The following is an 18,938-nucleotide window of genomic DNA, read 5'->3' on the forward strand; positions in this document are numbered from 1 at the left end:
CCTAAGAGGAAGGAGACAGAGGGCCTAAGAGGGAGGGGACAGAGGCCCTAAAGGGAAAGGACAGAGGCCCTATGAGGGAGGGGACAGAGGGCCTGCAGGGAAGGGACAGAGGCCCTAGGAGGGAAGTGATGGGGCAAAGCCCGGCAGGGAGGAGATGGGAGCCTGGCATTCATGGAAAAGTGGATGGTGCCACTTTGCAGAGCTGTTCTGACACCAAGGACATTCCACGGTGAAATAAAAAAAACCAGCCGTTCCTATTTTTCATGTTATTCACCCACACAGTGGCTCAGCCCAGGCTGCGATCTGCCCTCTGGGGTGGGGTTCAGAGAGGCTTCAGTGAGGATGGAGGGAAAGGGCAGGGGGCCCATGGTCTCTAGTTTTAATAGGGCCATTGGAACCAGCTCCTCCTGGTTCTTTAATAGGGTCACTGGAGGGGCCTTCCCTCGCTGAGTCTTCCTCCCTGTCCCTCCACACCCCAAACTGCCTCCACCATATCCTCCTCCTCTATGAACTGAGCAGGACAACATCCTCACTGAGCCAGAACAAAGAACACGGCCGCATCTCCTGGGCTCCTGACTCAGGATCGAAGCTCGGAGGCTGAAAGGGGACACTCTCCTCTTAAACCAGTTTCATGACTACGAGGTGAATTAATGCCATCAAGTCCACCTGAAAATCTGAGCCAAGGATCCATGTGTGTGTGACTGACCCTAAACATATGAAGAACCAATTAAACACACACATACGCACACACTTAAAGACACACACACAGACTCTTATAGACACAGACACTCAAACAGACACACTCTCACAGATACACACTCAGAAACACACTCATAGATACACACACACTCTCATGGACACACCCAAAATTGTACTGCCACACACACACACACACACACCTCTCTTTCAAAGTGAAATGCACCAAATAAGTTATTTCCCAAAATTAAAACAGAAGTTCTTTTCCTATTGCTCAGAAATTGCAGTGAGGCTTCAGATGAGTGGCTTTTCCTCACCTGATTAATCGACACAAAAGACAGGTATTTATGGGCAGCAGGAATAGCAGGAAAATAAGTAGAAGCATATACGGGTTCCTACAGAGCAAAGCAAGAGGGTTTAAGGTGAAAAGAGATTTATCAGAGCGGGGCCGGGCAGGGATGTGGGGGAGGGAGAGACAAAACAATGATTTTTCTAACAGAATGTTAATTTACTCATTGCAATTTCAGTTCTCTTTTCAAGAGAGTCCTCCCTTGTAAGGCTAATGCTAAAGTAAATCCACACGAGCGCGGTAAATACACCTGAGTCAGCTTTGTGCAGTAATTAAATGAGTTAATTTATAGAAGATTGTCAGTTACAGAGAGGGAAACCATTAATTTCGTTGACAGTTTTAACATTTAACAGAAAATATCATCTTCTTTAAAGTATCTTCATTACATGATTAAAAAAATAGTTTAAGGGCACGGGCTCAGCTCTCCACTCCGGACAAAGGCTGTGTCTGATCTGGAGATAAGAAAAGCACCAGGGAGGGTGCACGAAGGAACCACCCAGGATCAGAATTACCCACGCGAAGTGTAATTCTGGCCACCATCGAGAGGACACCTGTGTTAGAGTCAGGCTTACCCAAAGCAGATTAGAAATGGCACTATCATCCGCAACTCCTCCTTCTTCCTACAGGTTAAAACAAACAGGGAACATGGCAGAGTATTGGAAGAGAAGAGCCTGGTCAGCGCATTGCAATCACCTTCAAGTATTTCATGCCTGGGTTCAAACAGCAGCATGCATGTGCTCACACAATAGGGTGATGTGAACCTCAGGCCAACTCATTCCGTGACCGCAGAATGATCATCTGGAGTTTAGAGAGCGTTCCATCAGCCTTTCTCTCCCTCCCATCCTCGCACTTTAAAGTAACTTCATTCTCCTGAACTATGATCTGGAATTTCAATGGCAGCAGACACCGAGAATATAAATGTGCCAGATTCACCTTTCTTGAAATTTCAGGCACTTGTTCTGGGGCTGTCATAGAACTGAGCTGGATACACTGACCTCACAGCTGCTGAAGCACAGTGGGGTATCGAATTCCCTCTGGAACTCAGAAACAGACACAGGGTTTTAATGGCCAAGTCTATAAAGGGTTTTCACTTCTTGGAAAATGTCTGATTCGCTGGATGACTATCTTCACAAAAGACGTGGGAGCCACCGTGTGTGCCTTAACGTTGAATAAACCGAAATAGGGTTGGAATTGAAAATAACTATTTGGTGAAAATAAATACATAACTGAAAGTTAGTTGTAACAGAGACTCCTGCCAAACCACTTCTTTGAGACTTTGCTTCGTTTGATTTCTCTCTGGTGGAATGAGTTACTCTGGAGGAAAGTGTACACAAGCCATGCTCAAGTGCACATAAACCACACTGTGCAGACCAGACCAAATCCACAAAACAGACAGCTTTACCATCTTTAGACCAAGTATATATGCTAGGAGACTCACACATGTTTAAGTCAGGTTAGCCTGGCCTAGACTATACCAAGAACAGGAGAAAGATAAGAAGGACAGCAAGGAAGAGAAAGAAAGAGAAAGAGGGGGAGAGAGAAAGGGGGGCGGGGAGAGAGAGAGAGAGAGAGAGAGACAGAGAGAGAGAGAGAGAGAGAATACCCAAACAGTTTTTCACAGGAAATGACAGAACTAGCTAGGTAAACAATTAGTGCTCTTAAGCTGTTGATCATCAATCCTCATTTTGGAGGTGGGGAGGGTAAAATGGGGAAAGAAGGAACTGCTGGTAAGTTTCCCATTTCGTGAGATGTGCTTGATCTTTTAGTATAGAAATGAAAACTCCAGGCTGGGCACGGTAGCTCACGCCTGTAATTCTAGCACTTTGGGAGGCCGAGGCAGGTGGATCACCTGAGGTCGGGAGTTCGAGACCAGCCTGACCAACACGGAGAAACCCCGTCTCTACTAAAAATACAAAAAATTAGCCAGGCATGGTGGCGCATGCCTGTAATCCCAGCTACTCGGGAGGCTGAGGCAGGAGAATCGCTTGAACCCGGGAGGTGGAGGTTGTGGTGAGCCGAGATCGTGCCATTGCACTCCAGCCTGGGCAACGAGAGTGAAACTTTGTCTCAAAAAAAAAAAAAAAAGGAATGAAAACTCCAGCTTAGTATCTATTCACGGGCCCAAATTTTTTTTTGTTTTTGTTTGAGACAGGGTCTTGCTTTGCCACACCGGCTGGAGTCCAGTGGCACAAATACTGCTCATTGCAGCCTCAACTTGCCAGGCTCAAGCGATCCTCCTGCATCAGCCTCCCAAGTAGCTGGGATCACAGTCATGCGCTACCACACCCAATTAATTTTTGTAAACATGGGGTTTTACCACATTGCCCAGGCTGGTCTCAAACTCCTGGGCTCAAGTAATCCTCCTGCCTTGGCCTCCCACTGTTGGGACTACAGGCACTGCCATTGCGCTTGGCTCCAAAGTAAATCTTAACATAATAAAAGACCCAAAATGAGATGCTGGCTGGAGCCCCTCAAATATGTTTTCTTTTGAGACCAATCCATTGACAGAAACAAAACAGTTACAGATTTTTCAAGACATCCTTTCATGTATTTTTTTAATGTGACTCCGAGAAAATTTCAAAATGACCTACGTGGCACACATTCTATTTTTACAGGATGATGCTGACGTCCATGCTGCATGTATTTCCACAGGAGCAATGGAAGGAACTTCTAGAGTCCCCTCTCTTTCCTGCCTCTTCTACATTTCCACAGACTGCACACTCACGGCAGCAGGCTCTCAGCAAACAAAAGGAACGCAGGAACCGTGAAGGGCGTGATGAGCTGACCATAACGCCGGCTCCTTTCTGCCCTTGGTGCCAAAGATGGAAGGTTCTGGCACCTGCTCTCCTGGGTATGTCTCCAGCAGCAAGGCTAGAGCTACTACTCCGTGCAGCAAGCGCCCCTGTTCAGGCCCATGTGTCATGACTGTCCGTCCTTCTCCAAGGCAGCATTCAGACACCTCGCAAGCAGTGGGCATGTCAAGCCTCCTCAGCTATTTGGGGACTCCCTTAAGATAAAACAGGTTTAAGGCGCCTCACCGACCACATCTGAGCACAGCCAGCGGGTGACTGAAAACAGTGCCAGCCCTCAGGAAGGAGTGAACTGAGGGGTTGTCAGAGGCCGTCTGAGAAACACCTGACCTCAACAGAACCTGAGATTGCCCAATGTGGGCTACAAAGGCCTAAAATAGATCCACTTATTTTAACTTCAAAGAGCTTATTGTCTCCAGCCAAAGGGAAGCAGGCCACTGAGGAAGAGCAGGAGAGTTCGCTGTCTGCAGAAACAGCAGCCTCCATGCGCCCAGAGGCAGCATTTCCCATTCCAGCCCCAGCCTGCTTGGAAGCCCCGGGGCTTCAGGTCACTGGGTTTTCGACCCCAAGGGCAACTGCAGTCAACTGGCCTCTCTTGCCTTCTAAAAACCTTAGCCAGTGTTCAGGCGGTTTGGATCTCATCCTCCACCCAAAGCCTTCTGGCTTCCACACCTAAGGTGATCCTCCATTCTTCTAAGCGGGCAGCACACATATTTCACTATTCACCAGGAACCTCTCCTGCTTCGTGCTTTTTGGCTTCATTTAAATTTCCACCGGCTCTCTGGGACTCCCAGTTCCTGAAGGGCCGGGGAGTCTCTGCACCTTCCAAAATGATGGAGAAGGGGCCAGGCGCTGCTTGGTGCCAGGACATAGTAGTTGGCAGGTTTGCTAATGAGGAATGTGTTAAAGTCATTTTTGAATCAATGATTTCAAGATTCTTTTAAATAAAGTTTGTGGGTAGCGGGGATACATTATTTGACAGATCCAGTTTTCTTTCACTTCAGGATCTCATTTTTGAAATCTGAATTTCACACCGTGTGTGAAAAATATGCTCATGCGTATACTTTCTAAATATCTAGTTATGTTTGAGAACTTTACAAATGGCTGAGGGTTAAATGTCTTTAGTTATATTATCTTTAACACCATGTATGTCTCAAAGAAGAGAATTCAAATTGCCATTCCAGTGTAACCTAAGAAGACACAGAAGTATCAGAGGAAATAGTGTCAGAACTCCTGACTCACACTTCTATGTGCACATCTCATTTTTATGTAAGTTTCTTAATGATTGAAAGTCACACTCATCTCTCCCTTCCACAGATGCTTAACTTATTTTAGAGCTAGAAGGGGCCTGAGGATCATCTGGTTGAAAGCATTCTTTTTCTTTTCTACTTGAAGACTTCTGATCCTAGAAAGTGACCAGGGAGTGCGTCACCGGTGCATCATTTCGCCTCCAGCCAGAAGGTGCATTTGCAATTGTAGGGCCAGCCAGCAAGTAAGTCACCATCAGTTTCGAAAGTGTGCACTACCTGGTCAAAAGCTGGTCATCATCGCATCTGTGATTTAGCAATTCATCAATACTTTCGCATATAAATGCTTGCTAGTATCGATCACCATGCATTACCTAATTTTGTTTCAACTTATACATTACTGTACATTCTCAGTAAGAGGCATAGCTACTCATGAAACACGCTTAAATGATGAACTAAATACTCATAAACCACAATTATGTCCTTATTTTTTATACTTAGGTTTAAAATCTCTGTGTAGGAAACACAAGTCCGTATTTTACATGCAACTTAAAGATATTAGTGGTGAATTCAATATTTTTTCATTATAAAGGCTTTAATAACACACTAAAGCCAGACTTCACTGAAGAAGGTTTTTAAACTGAAGAAAAAGTCCACACTTTAAAATTCAGGCACTTGCTTGCTGACACAGTGTGTGTGTATTGCTGATCTTGGTTTTAAAACATCTCCAGGCACAGCCTTCTGCCCAATTTTAGCTGCTCTGTGACAGACTCTCAGTGTGTACCCTAAGGGCAAAAACGCACAAATGCCTCACAGAGTAGGAATTAAGTGGCACATGCTTGTCTCTTTGATGTACTTCCAAGAGTGATGTTAGTCTGAATGCTTTTCCTAACACGGGGAACATTACCTTCTTGATGAGGGACCGCCCCGCTTCCTGGGTGTGCAGGCTGCTGGCCGGCGCCTTGCCGCCCTCCTGCCTCCTGCTGAGTCTGTTTCTCCAATCTTCCTCCCCGCTTTTCTTCAACAGTGCCAATCTAGGAGGAAAACATGCCCGGCACAAAGAGTTCAGCACCAAACTCTTCCTTGTGATGGAACCATAATCTAGGTAAGTAAGAAGATTTTGGCCAAGACATGACCACAGCCACCTCGTTTTAACATTTTGAATTTCATTTATTCCGAAGACAGCATGTCTGGAAAAATAATAAAGTCCCTTTTCTAAGATGGCCCCGAAGATTTTACAGTTGACTGAAACACAGAGCCGAAATCTGACTTGCTAGATAAAAGATGGACCATCATTCCAGCCAAGGAATGTCTGTTCCCTGGCGTTGGGCTGAAAGCAAGAGAACCGTCCCCAGAGAAAAGTGTCTTCTAGCGACGCCTTCTGGTCACTTGGTGAAATAACATTAAAGGACTAAAGCTGTGTTACAGAAAATGATGCAGACCCGGACTTAAAAACATAAAGCTGGGCAGGTGCGGTGGCTTCCGCCTGTTAATCCTAGCACTTTGGGAGGCCGAGGTGGGTGGATCACGAGGTCAAGAGTTCGAGACCAGCCTGGCCAATACGGTGAAACCCCGTCTTTACTAAAAATACAAAAATTAGCCAGCGGGAGGCTGAGGCACAAGAATCGCTTGAACCTGGGAGGCGGAGGTTGCAGTGAGCCGAGATTGCGCCACTGCACTCCAGCCTGGGTGACACAGTGAGACTCCGTCTCTAAAAACAAACAAACAAAAAACATAAAGCCATGAAGCACTTACAGTCTCTTAATATCATCCCCTTCAATTAGAGGTAAAATTTGATGTTTATGACTGTTTCTCCTCAGGTGTTCTAAGCCCTGTTCTTTTCCTACAAATGAATTTGATCATTCTTATCCATCTTCTTCAGACAGAAACTATTTTCTACAAACCCATTTTTTAAAATTATCACTTCAACTTTCCTCAGGGGAAGGATATATACAAAAAAAGAATCTAATTAACTGATATTGTTAACTAACCTACTTAACTCAATGGTGGTGTGACTTGATAGGAAGCTGCTTGAATACTGGAATCCTGAAAGGTTATTTTTCACAAACATGTGGCTGTTTCAGCTAACTGTATTGCATGAATGAAGAAATCTTAGGTATTTACGTTGGACAAACAAACATGGGAAAGATAAAAGGTAAAAAAAAAAAAAAAAGGTGGTGATCATTAAACTCATTTGAGCCAATGCTCAAACAATTTAAAGAGTAGGGAAAAAAAACCAAATAACTAGATCCTTTTCCCTCTATGCTGGACCTGATGGGCCAGGTCTTACTGATATCACTAATGCATAATCCACAAATGGTATAAATATTTTTATCCATAAATATTAAATCCATAATTTTTTATCCATAAATATTAAATCCATAAATATTTTTTATTGTTATAAATTTGTTTTAGAGACAAGGTCTTCCTTTGTCACCAGGTCTGGAGTGCAGCGGCACAATCACAGTTCACGGCAGCCTCGAATTCCTGGGCTCAAGCGACAATCCTGCCTCGGCCTCCAGAGTAGCTAGGACGACAGGTGTGCATGGTTTATTTTTAAATAAATAAACCTGGTTTACTTATTTAAACCAGGTTTAAATAAGTAAACCTGTGCCTGGTTAATTTTTAAAATTTTTATTTTGTAGAGACAAGGTCTTGCTATGTTGCCCAGGCTGGTTTTGAACTCCTGGGCTCAAGCAATTCTTCCATGTCAGCCTCCAGAGTAGCTAGGACTACCGTTGTGCACCACTACACTAGGCTAATTTTTAAAATTTTTATTTGGTAAAGACAGGCTCTTGCTATGTTGCCCAGGCCAGTTTTGAACTCCTGGCCTCAAGCGATCCCCCTGCCTCAGCCTCCCAAAGTGCTGGGATTACAGGCATTAGACACCTTGCCTGGACAACAGTGTATTTTTAAGCAGCACATCAGCTTTGGTCCCAATTTAGCTACTAACTCCCTTTGAGTATCTTGGTTCTCCCTCCTGTATCTGTCACATCAGGAACTGGACCAGATGATCTCTAAGGGTCCTTCTTCCAAGCTTCCCAATTCCGATTAAATATTTGTTTTGGAGATGGGATGAGATATATCCTATGATAAAAGTTTTGTTACGCTAATAAGAAAACAAATTTTGTAGTACTTAAGAATCTGGCGACATCTACCTATGTGTACATAATCACACGTTGTACTTGTCTATTCACTCAGTCAAATAATGGAAAGTAAAGACATGAAGAAAGGAATTCCCCAAAGGAGGCAGGAGCTTCGAACTCTGGATCTGTCCCCTTCCTCAATCTCTTCCTTCTCCCCGCTTCCTTTCTGTTTTCCTCTTTCTGCTAAGTGGCAGCAGATAAGATCTCAAGTGCTCATTCTCTAGAACTGGGGTAAAGCTGCCTTATCAATCTCATGCAGATCCCTTTGGGTCAAGATCTCATTTAGTCCTAACTCCTGTAACTCTCGAATGTTTAACAACACTCTGCATGCTACAAGAGCTAGTTCATGGGCTTGGACTAAGTCTAAATTCCTTCAAGAGTTTTAATCCGCATCATTTCATACCATATAATGACTATGATTCATCTTTTCTCCAATTATTTTGAATGAGTCAGTTTTATTCTAATAAAATAATCTCACAAAATGAAATCATTAAAAGAAATTCATATTTGCATGCTGTATTTGAGCTTTCAAAGTATCAATAAATGAGACTTTCAAAAATTAAGCATGCCAGCACTTTAATACCCAAATGAGAAGTCCTTCCAGTTCATCATCTTGTGGAGCCAGGCACTCATCTCACTGATATTCTCCCCACAAATCGGCCTCAGAGCCAGCTTCTCTCACTTCACCTTCGACCCAGGCCAGCAGCTACTCCTCCTGAACATCCACCTTGTTGATCAGATTGGATCCAAATGATGAATTTTTAAAAAATCAAATTCATCTTCCTGAGTTGAGTTCATTAAAAGTCATGAGCTCCGGTCTCTGAAGACCTTCTCAAAAAGAAGCTCTCAAAAGTCTGGGGCAAGGACACCAGCACCTATGTCATCGGACGGTTTCCCTGGTGGTTGCTTTGTGGCATCTAAAACTGACTTGGAAAAACACAAGCTGTGGCATCTGAGATCACCGCCTCGTCCATCTTATACTCTGCTGATCTGCACGGCGACCCCTAAGACACTGGGAATTGTTATTCCCATTCTGACAGACAAGGAACGTGGGTACATCCGGGTCAAGAATTCCATTGACTGAGGTCACACTGGATGTTAGTGGGCAGAGAGACGTGACTGCAGCCCTTGCCTGCCTGTGCGTAGCTTGTTTCACTGCGGTAGAACATTAGCTGACCAGACACATTTTTGCCACACCGTTTTAGGACTGGCATAGGATTCTGGCTTTCTTACAAGGTTTTTCCCACCATGGGATGGCCTCCAAAGAATTCCTCCATTCCAAAACCCTGAAATTTTGCTTCTACATGTGCTGGCAGGGTTACCATTGGGGACTTCCGAAGACTACAGAGTAACCAGAATAATCTGGAAGAAACTGTGCTTCCAAGGAGCCCACCTTGCACTTGGAACCAGCCCTCACCTCCAGCCTACGGAGCACATGATGAATAACTCGAAAATAACACTCACTAAAACTTGAGTGTATTCTTCCTGTCCCTTTAGATTTCCTCATTGGTGTCCACCACGCTGAGGAGGGAGGGAGATCTTCCCAAATGTGTTCCTTCCTCCTGTGAGCTCACAGCCCTCCGGCTCACCGCAGACCGCCAGGCTCTGAGAGGGTCCAGGAGCCGACGTCTGGGTCTATGCAGGACATAAATTCCTGCCGGTGCAATTCAAACAACTGTCAGCGCTTCTAACAACTGCCAAGCCGAAGTGCTGTTTGCAGGACTGTGATGCTGGGAGCCTGGGCAGCGGCTTGGCCTGGGCTGTGTGAACCCAGGGAGAGGCACGACACTGGCCCGCTCACCCGACGCCTGGCCCAGGGCCACCATGACAGGTGCCTGCCAGGACACCCGGGGAAATGGTGCCTCCTCTTCCATAGCCCACACTGTTCCAGCAGGGAATGCTGGCCTGAGAACCCTGCTTGGTGAGAACAAGGACTTCAGGCTCAGAGCAGTCAGAGCTGGGTCAAACAGGAGACACGACAACCATGTGCCCCCTAATATTAAATAAGGTATGTTTTCTCTCTCTCTTTTTCAGAATTTTCCCTTCATTTTAGAGAATTACAGGCACCCCATAGATCTCAGATAGGGCTGAACAGCACACATAAGTACTTATATTAGATCTTGGTCTTGGCTCGTTCAAGTTGGAGAAGTGAATGAACTAAAGTGTCTTTTAAATGAGACAAATCACACATTGGAAAAGGAGGGCCAGGCGTGGTGGCTCACACCTGTAATCCCAGCACTTTGGAAGGCTGAGGTGGGAGGATCGCTTGAGACCAGGAGGTGGGAGACCAGCCTGGGTCATAGAGCAAGACCCCGTCTCTACAAAAATAAAAAATAGAAAATAAAAAGTCAGCTGAGCATGGTGGTGTGTGCCTGTAGTCCCAGCTACTTGGGAGGCTGAAGTGGGAGGATCATTTGAGTCCCAGGAGGTGGAGGCTACAGTGAGCTATGATCGCACCACTGCACTCCAGCCTGGACAACAGCACAAGACCCTGTCTAGAAAAATAAAAGAAAAAAAGAAAAAGAAAAGGAGGGAGCAAAGGGGAACTGCCGCTCTATTCTTATTCCTACATAAATCTGGGGCCCGCTAGTGGCTGAAATCTCCCAGCTACAGGGTAAGAACCTGGAGTTTGTGGAGACAGGGAGACAGCCTCTGGCTGGGTGGGATACCGAAGGGTGGATGGTTGGGGCGGGTCCCAGCAGGCAGGAAACACAGGAGCCTCCAGCTGGCCCCTCTAGGGCAGAACTCCATAGAGGCATGAGGTGGATTCTGCAACAGTTCAGGGAGTTCCACTAAGTCCTTACTCGCCACCAATTTGCCAAAGTGAAAGGATGGCTCTTTTTTTCTTTTCAATAGTCTTTTTCCCCAAATAAGAAAGCTCAGATGCCACTGTTTCCGACATTGTGGAAATAAGATTTCTAAAGGCCTAACATACTCTTTAAGCAATAGCAAAGGTTTTATCCCTAAATAACATAAGAATTATTTAATTCACAATGTTTCTCAAAGAAGTTCCAAACAGGGACAATTTAAACACACATCATTTGGACAGTCAGAAAATAGCGATTTTACTAATCCAGTGGGAAAAGTTGATTGCATCCTAAGTTTTTTGCTGGTTATGGTTCAAATTTGACATTCACAATGTCAGAAAAGATGAAAAAAAATTTTTTTAAGGCTGGGTGTGGTGACTCACGTCTGCAATCCCAGCACGTTGGGAGGCCGAGACGGGTGGATCACTGGAGGTCAGGAGTTTGAGACCAGCCTGGCCAATATGGTGAAACCTTGTCTCTACTAAAAATATGAAAATTAGCCAGGCATGGTAGTAGGTGCTTGTAATTCCAGCTACTTGGGAGGCTGAGGCAGGAGAATCGCTTGAACCCAGGAGGGGGAGGCTGCAGTGAGCCAAGATCGTGTCACTGCACTCCAGTCTGGGCGACAGAGTGAGACTCTGTCTCAGAAAATAAATAAATAAATAAATATAACAATAACTTTTTAATATATTTCCTTGAGCATCAAACATATTCTAAAAAAGGAGCGTATGGAGGTTTTCCTATAATTTCTTAGTTTCTACGCTTTTTGTCTACAAATGGGGATAATATTGCTTTCTTCTAAAGGCTGTCTTCAATATTAAATGAAAGCCGGGCGCGGTGGCTCACGCCTGTAATCCCAACACTTTGGGTGGCTGAGGCAGGCAGATCACCTGAGGTCAGGCATTCGACACCAGCGTGGCCAACATGGCGAAGCCCTGCCTCTACTAAAAATGCAAAAATTAGCTGGTTATGGTGGTGGGCTCCTGTGATCCCAGCTACTCAGGAGGGTGAGGCAGGAGAATCGCTTGAACCTGGGAGGCGGAGGTTGTAGTGAGCCGCGATTGTGCCTCTGCACTCTAGCCTGGGTGACAGAGCGAGACTCCGTCTCAAAAAACAAACAAACAAAAATTAAATGAGAGATCATGCACAAAATGTGGAAGGCAGTCTGTGATGCTGGGTAGCACCGAGCATTGAGAACTTAATATAGTCAGGACCCGGATAGGGGAGAGACTGACGCAACAAGGCTGAAGAAGACAGACCTGCCCTCCTTAGTGGGGACAGGCATTTATAAAAAAACGATGAAGGAAATCTGTAAATTCCGGACTCTATTTCTGAGACTCTGAAATGTGAACGTGGATGTGTAATTTGAAATAAGCTCTGTTAAGAGCATGTGAACTGAGAAAATTCATGAAGAAAGAGGGTGTGTCTTTCTAACGCTGCCGTCTAGCTGGAATTTCTGTCCTCTTACCGTATTCTCCTGGTTAGAGCACACGGGGTTGGCTGCTCTAACACTAATCTGAACACACCACGGTCTCACCATGGACCAGGGGAGAGTTGGAGACGTGGCACCTTGGTCAGTTCTATTCACTACGTGGCCCTGGAGGCTACCGGAGCTGAATCCCTCCTTTGGTAAAATGAGGCAGTCAGAGATGGTTAGAATAAAGTTTGGAAGTCCTATGATTTTATGTATTTCTTTCTCAAGAAAGAAAAGTAAAGCCCAAATAAATATAGAAATAACATTCTTATTTTAAATAGTTTAAGCTTCATTATTTCATTTTCACAAAAGGGAGGGATTAAAGTCTCACGGAAAAGCTATCACGGATGAATTGTAAATATATGTAATTTAGTTATTTTCAGCAAAGTACAAATAAAAGTACTGTCAAGGTAAGGGGGAAAAGATCACTGGCAACATATTTTGCATTAGTGTAATTTATTACAAATATAGCTGCTAAATAAAGTGTCCCTTGTCCTTTCTTAAACATATTTTAACAAACTGAATAGCTGAATATCAATTAAGCATTCCTTTCTGTCATGATTCTGAACAGACTGGGCTCAGGGATCTCTTGGAGACCATGATAAGTTATGGCTTCTGTTAGCCAGCAGGTGTGCGTGCTCACGCATTCAATTCTGAATACACTTCCTGGCTGTTCACAGAAACTTTACAGCCATCCTTGAACGCCTTAGATGTCCACAAAGCCCAAGCTAAGAAGCTGCATCTTTCCAGTATCTCACTTTTAAAAATGAGAATTTTACAGTAGGATTAAAGCTTTCAGAAAAATACAGATCAACCAAAATTTACCAAAAAACAAGCAAGTAAATCAGGAATTATTGCTTAGTGGATAGACACAGGACTTCTTCATCAAAAGTCCTAAGTCCAGATGGACAGAATATCCCAAAGATGGGAAGGCTCCTTTAAAAGCCTTTGAAAGAATGGGGCATAATATTAGTATTTCCCACTGGGGAATACCCCAGGGATATTTTCTCATGTGTAAAACATCAGAACTTGTGTATAAGTGATATTTATTGTTAATTTCCTTAAATGATTTCTCTTCTTCCTCACCTAACCAGTTACCAATATTTGGGTTTCTAGGATGAAACTCTCTTTGAGCCCCATTTTCGTGGAAGAGAACTTCAAGCCTCAATAGGCCCAACTGCTTCCCCGATTGAAGACATCCCTCTCCTCATTGCACTGTCCCCTCTGCCCCTTCCCTGTGCCCCTCAGCCTGCCAGGTCTAACTTATCATGAATTTTAAGTAAGTAAAGGAGAAAGTAAGTCAGATTTAACAATCTTATTAATTTGTCAGTTGAAAAAGATGGCATCTATTATTTTATAAATAATGTTCAAGAAGCTTGGCTTAAAACTAGAAAGAAGGGCCAGGCATGGTGGTGCATGTCTGTAATCCCTGCATTTTGGAAGGCTGAGGTGGGAGGACTGTTTGAGGCCAGGAGTTGGAGACCAGCCTGGGCAACATGGTGAGACCTCCCAACTCTACAAAAAATCTTTTTGAAAAAATTAGCCAGGCATGATGGTACGTGTCTGCAGTCCCAGCTACTGGGGAGGCCGAGGCAGGAGGATCACTTGTGCCCAGGAGTTCAAGGCTGCAGTGGAGCTGTGACAGCACCATTGCACTCTAGTCTGGGCAACAGAGGAAGACCATTCCTCTAAAAAAAAAGAAAGAAGGGGCCAGGCACGGTGGCTCAAGCCTGTAATCCCAGCAAATTGGGAGGCCGAGGCAGGTGGATCAGGACGTCAGGAGATCGAGATCATCCTAGCTAACACGGTGAAGCCCCGACTCTACTAAAAATACAAAAAATTAGCTGGGTGTGGTGGTGTGCGCCTGTAGTCCCAGCCACTTGGGAGGCTGAGGCAGGAGAATCGCTTGAACCTGGGAGGCAGAGGTTGCAGTAAGCCAAGATCGCCCCATTGCACTCCAGCCTGGGTGACAGAACAAGACTTGGTCTCGAAAAAAAAAAGAAAGAAGGAAAAGAAAGAAAGAAGACTTTTCATTGGTATAGTCTTAGGCAGTTTGAAATGTATCTAGAAAAATAAGAGTGGTCAGTGCCTAACAAAGCATGCAGACTTCTGTGCAGTGGGAGGTGCTGAGGGAGGGTGGAGGTTGGCAGAACTGTGGGAACAGGCAATGGAAATGATTCTCCTAATATGGAGTTGACAAGACTTTTCTTCACCCAGTTTTCCTATCACTATTCCATCATGTTTTTTTCCTACTGAAGACTTTCTCCTTTTTTTTTGTACAAATTTATGTGGTGCATGAGAAATTTTGTTACACATATAAAATGCATAGTGATCAAGTCTCTATTTAGAATGTCCGTCATCTGAGTACAATACGTTTTTATTTAGTCACCCTATTCTGCTATCAAACCCTGAATTTATTCCCCCTATTGCATCTTTTGCTGCTTAATTCATCTATGGTTAAGGGTTAACAAGGAAAACACATCCCCAAGGTAATTTACTTCCAATTCTCTGTATCTGTCTCATTTAAATATATTCCTCTGCACCCTACATCATTCTTTTGAAAGAAATTAGGCTACTGTGTTATTTGATGCTGAAATGCAATCTTTCAAGCTATTACCTGACATACAATTTCTAAATGCAGTTCAGAAAAGTCATCCATTTTACAATCTGTAAAAGAAACAAAACTTGGATTCTAAGCCCAAAGATGTATGCCCTGTATGTAAATTTATCTTCACTTCCTCTACACATATTTTATACAAAGTCACAAGTGGTTTGTGCATTCAGTATGAACCCTGTGTATCCAAAAGGGGAATAGCCAAGATCTCAGCTCCTGTCACTAGATAGTCCAATAATTTAATGTTATAAAAGACATTGGGACAGTGGAAGCAAATAAATAAAACAGAAGTCTGTTTCTGTTTGTTTTCTCATCTGAGCCTGGAACCAGCCCTGTCCAAACCAGGCTCATTATTAACCAGGCTCACGAGCAAAGGCGGTTCACTCTCAAACACCTCAGCTTCCTAGAATTACTCCAGGACAAGAGCACAGCCCCGTTAGAAGCTGAATGTGTGAGTCCATCTCTTTGCCCATCACCCAGATCGCTTTCTAAAAGCAAGCTGTAAGCTCCTCCCCGAGAGAATTACTTTTCGCTCACCGAATCTCATTACCTTTCTTTAATAGACATGGTTTTGCTGGGTGAGTCAAGAAGGCCCTCCCCTGTTGGCGTTTTGATCTCTCCAGCGGCAAACATCGCACATGGATTCTTGCAGAGCTTCTCCTGTGGCTGTTCCGAAGAATCCTGGGGCTTCCGGGACACGGGGGCTGCGGTTTGAGCAACAGTTTTCCCAGCAGCTGTCCCCGTCTGCTCGGAAGTGGGCTCCCCGAACTCTGCCGCTGGGAAGGAAAAGAGCAACATCAGCACTGGACTCCTCAGGCGAACATTCTTCCAGCGATTCGCCCTCAACAGTGCAGCTCTCAGGGTTCAATCCGTGGGCACACGGTGGGTGACCCAATCCACTGGGATTTATGCAAATCTGCAGCACGCTGCACTCTGTGAGAAAACCAAACTTCCCGGAGGGTTACCCACACAGCAAAATGCTTCGTGGCAATTGGTTTCTCTCCTGTGTGTGAGACGCAGGAAGTCAGCTTTAACTATTTACTCCAGAATGGTTCTATTCTCCAAAATAATACTTTAACATTCAAATGTGCTATACTCACAAACGCGAACCCCTGTCATAACTTACACTGTACTGTTTCATGCAAACAGGGAAAGAGGATGAAGGGCCCACGCAGTGTGGCTTGCTAGCCTGCAAAACAGGCGTGCAGGAAGAAACACTCTAGCGATTCAGAGACTGGTGTCAAGTCTTTCCTTAATTCCTTGTGCTTACCCAGCCTGGACCTTTGGGGTCATCAATTTCTAAAAGGGGCCACCAGAACTAAGCAGCTCAGAAGGCCATTGTGTGAGTGACCAAAGTCAACAGAAACTCCATGAAGATGCATGAAAGCGCTTCCAGTAGTTTTATTGCTGAAAACCTGATGTATCCTCTAGTCAGATCCAGGGAAGAATAGGATTCCTGCTGAACCTTTAACCAATACTAGCTGTAAACTGCCTATAGAACTTTGTTAAAAGCCATCATAGATACACAGGACAAATCAAGCAGAAACTAAAACCCAGTGGCTTTCTAAAGCTTTAGGGGCACTGGTCATTTACCTCTTAGTGAAAACTTCCTTTTCATAACATTCTCCACCTCCACCTTGTCTTCAAAGGGCAGCCTGTCCCTCAAGTCCAAGTTTCCTTGTGCATTCGTTTTAGCCATGGAAAATTCCTTCGGTTCATCCCCAAGGAGGGTGATGGGAGGATTTGCCCGTTCCAGGCTTCCTTTTCTGGGAACGGCATATTTAGGTTCCTTATAGCTGTCACCTTCCCTGGCTCTGTTCAGGATGGGGTGGGACACTTCTGCTTCCTCAAAAGACCCATACTTCTCCATCCCACTGTCTCGACCTGTCAAAGCTCTCTTGCTTTCTGTCTCTCCATATTCTCTCAACATTCCCTTGTTCCCGCTACTCTCTACCAAGGGCTGCCAAGCTTGCGATTTCAGAATGCTTCTAACTGGAGAGTCTGAATTTTCTATTGAAGAAGAAAACTTATAGTCAGTGGCACTTGCATTGTGGTCAAGAGGTGGCTTCGTGCGAAGATCCCCGGCATACATTGGAGCAACTGTGGATGCTACGGTAGACACCGATGTGTTCACGGCAGGTGAGAAAGGAATGAGCTTTCCACTCTGCACCTGGAAGGACACATTTAAAAAGTAAAAAAGCTGCTTGAAAAATATCTTCTATAAAAATCCTGGTTTATGAATTGACAGAAGCTGAAATACTCGATTTGATGCAGTTTCACTGTTTCTCTTAGTGGAAAACCATTCCTGGACATAGTTATATAATACGTCTCATTAAACAAAATCCTCTGGGTGAAACGCAGTTGTGCATACTATTTTTTTCTCTCCAAAATGGACTCATTCTAGATATTTCAGCAAGCAAGGTATGAAAACAAAAAAAGAGCAACCTACTTGGTAGAATTATCATTTTTCAGGAAGAAAGCTATTACCAAATCACCTACAGGTAGCAGTTTCCTGGTAGAGCACCTTAATTACATCATTGACCTCAGAGGAATACTGCAGTGCGATAATTTAAGAACACACACACACAAACGGCAATCGGACTATAGCACACCCACCTGCTCCACCTCTCCTAGCGTGACTGGCTGAGTTTGATAGCGAGCGTTCATTCTCCTCTGTCTCGTGTCTATTCTGTTCCGGGTAGAAATCGCTTTCGAGACTGGCTGGGACAATTTGTTAAACAAGGCCAACTTTTCGGCCAAGCTTAGAGTGGAGGAATCAGGTTCTCCTTGCTCAGCAAGCTCTTTGCCCTCATTTGTCTGGTCCTTGGCTAAAGCCTTTTGGTGAGCAGAGGCCTGCAATCTGAAAAAAATAAAATGTCAGCAACACATATACCAACAAACAAAAGCCCACCACTAAGTTTCTATGTTAAGTTTCTGCCAAGTGTCACATCATTTTGCAAAGGGCTTCTTTTTCCCTAAGCACATCTAGGACAGAGGCAGGCAGCTGTTCAGCTACTCAACAAGCAGAGTCGGCACAGGACACTTAGCATCATCACTTCTACAAAGAGCAGACTTTGAGCTCCGAATTATTTCTACAAAACGAATTTCCTGTTTAAGACATTGAAGTCAGCTTGGCTATACCTTATCTTAGACTGGGAGGTGGCATTGTTAGTATCATAATAAGTAGAATGAAAGGGAGTCACAAAGTATTACCTATGGTGTATTTAGACCTCATCTAAAGATGTGGTTCAGAAGGTGCTCTTTCATTTTAAATAATTAGGAAACGATACAGTCATCTGTCAACAACATAATAACAGAAGGTCTTGATTTTCACTTGCTAAAGACAAATGGCTTAATTTTTAAAGAGTCACTGCTTCAGCTTAGCATTTACTGTCATAGGTTCCTACCAGTTTTCTAAAAGGTACTTAAATCTGCAATTTCCAGTAACCAGAGGAGTAAAGAAAATTTCAGGTGATTATAAATCCCTCCAACTGGCCAGGTCTGGTGGCCCATATCTATGGAAGGCCAAGGCAAGAGGATCACTTGAATTTAGGAGTTGGAGACTAGCCTGGGCAACATTGTGAAACCCCATCTCTACAAAAAATATAAAAATTAGCCAGGCTTGGTGGTGTGCACCTGTGATCCCAGCTACTTGGGAGGCTGAGGTGGGAGGATTGCTTGAGCCTGTGAGGTTGAGGCTGCAGTCAGCAGTGATCAAGCCTGGGCAACAGAGCAAGACTGTGTCTCAAAAATAAATGAATGAATACATAAATCAGTGAATAAATAAAGAGCTCC

General features: G+C 44.4%; 1 protein-coding gene across 9 annotated transcripts in view; it reads right to left on the reverse strand.

The window, feature by feature from the left end:
• The window catches only part of SVIL (supervillin), a 190,137-nt gene that overhangs the window by 50,905 nt on the left and 120,294 nt on the right, over nt 1-18,938 (reverse strand). For all 9 annotated transcript variants that reach the window (XM_054522129.2, XM_054522130.2, XM_063727519.1 and 6 more), the window contains 4 exons: nt 17,760-18,003; nt 16,737-17,313; nt 15,694-15,919; nt 6,010-6,136 (listed from right to left, as the gene is read on the reverse strand). In XM_054522129.2, coding sequence (XP_054378104.1) covers nt 6,010-6,136; nt 15,694-15,919; nt 16,737-17,313; nt 17,760-18,003 — 1,174 coding nt within the window. The remainder of the gene's footprint in view (nt 1-6,009; nt 6,137-15,693; nt 15,920-16,736; nt 17,314-17,759; nt 18,004-18,938) is intronic.

The sequence above is a fragment of the Pongo abelii genome, chromosome 8 (genome assembly GCF_028885655.2).
Source record: "Pongo abelii isolate AG06213 chromosome 8, NHGRI_mPonAbe1-v2.0_pri, whole genome shotgun sequence".
NCBI classification, from domain to species: Eukaryota; Metazoa; Chordata; class Mammalia; order Primates; family Hominidae; genus Pongo; species Pongo abelii.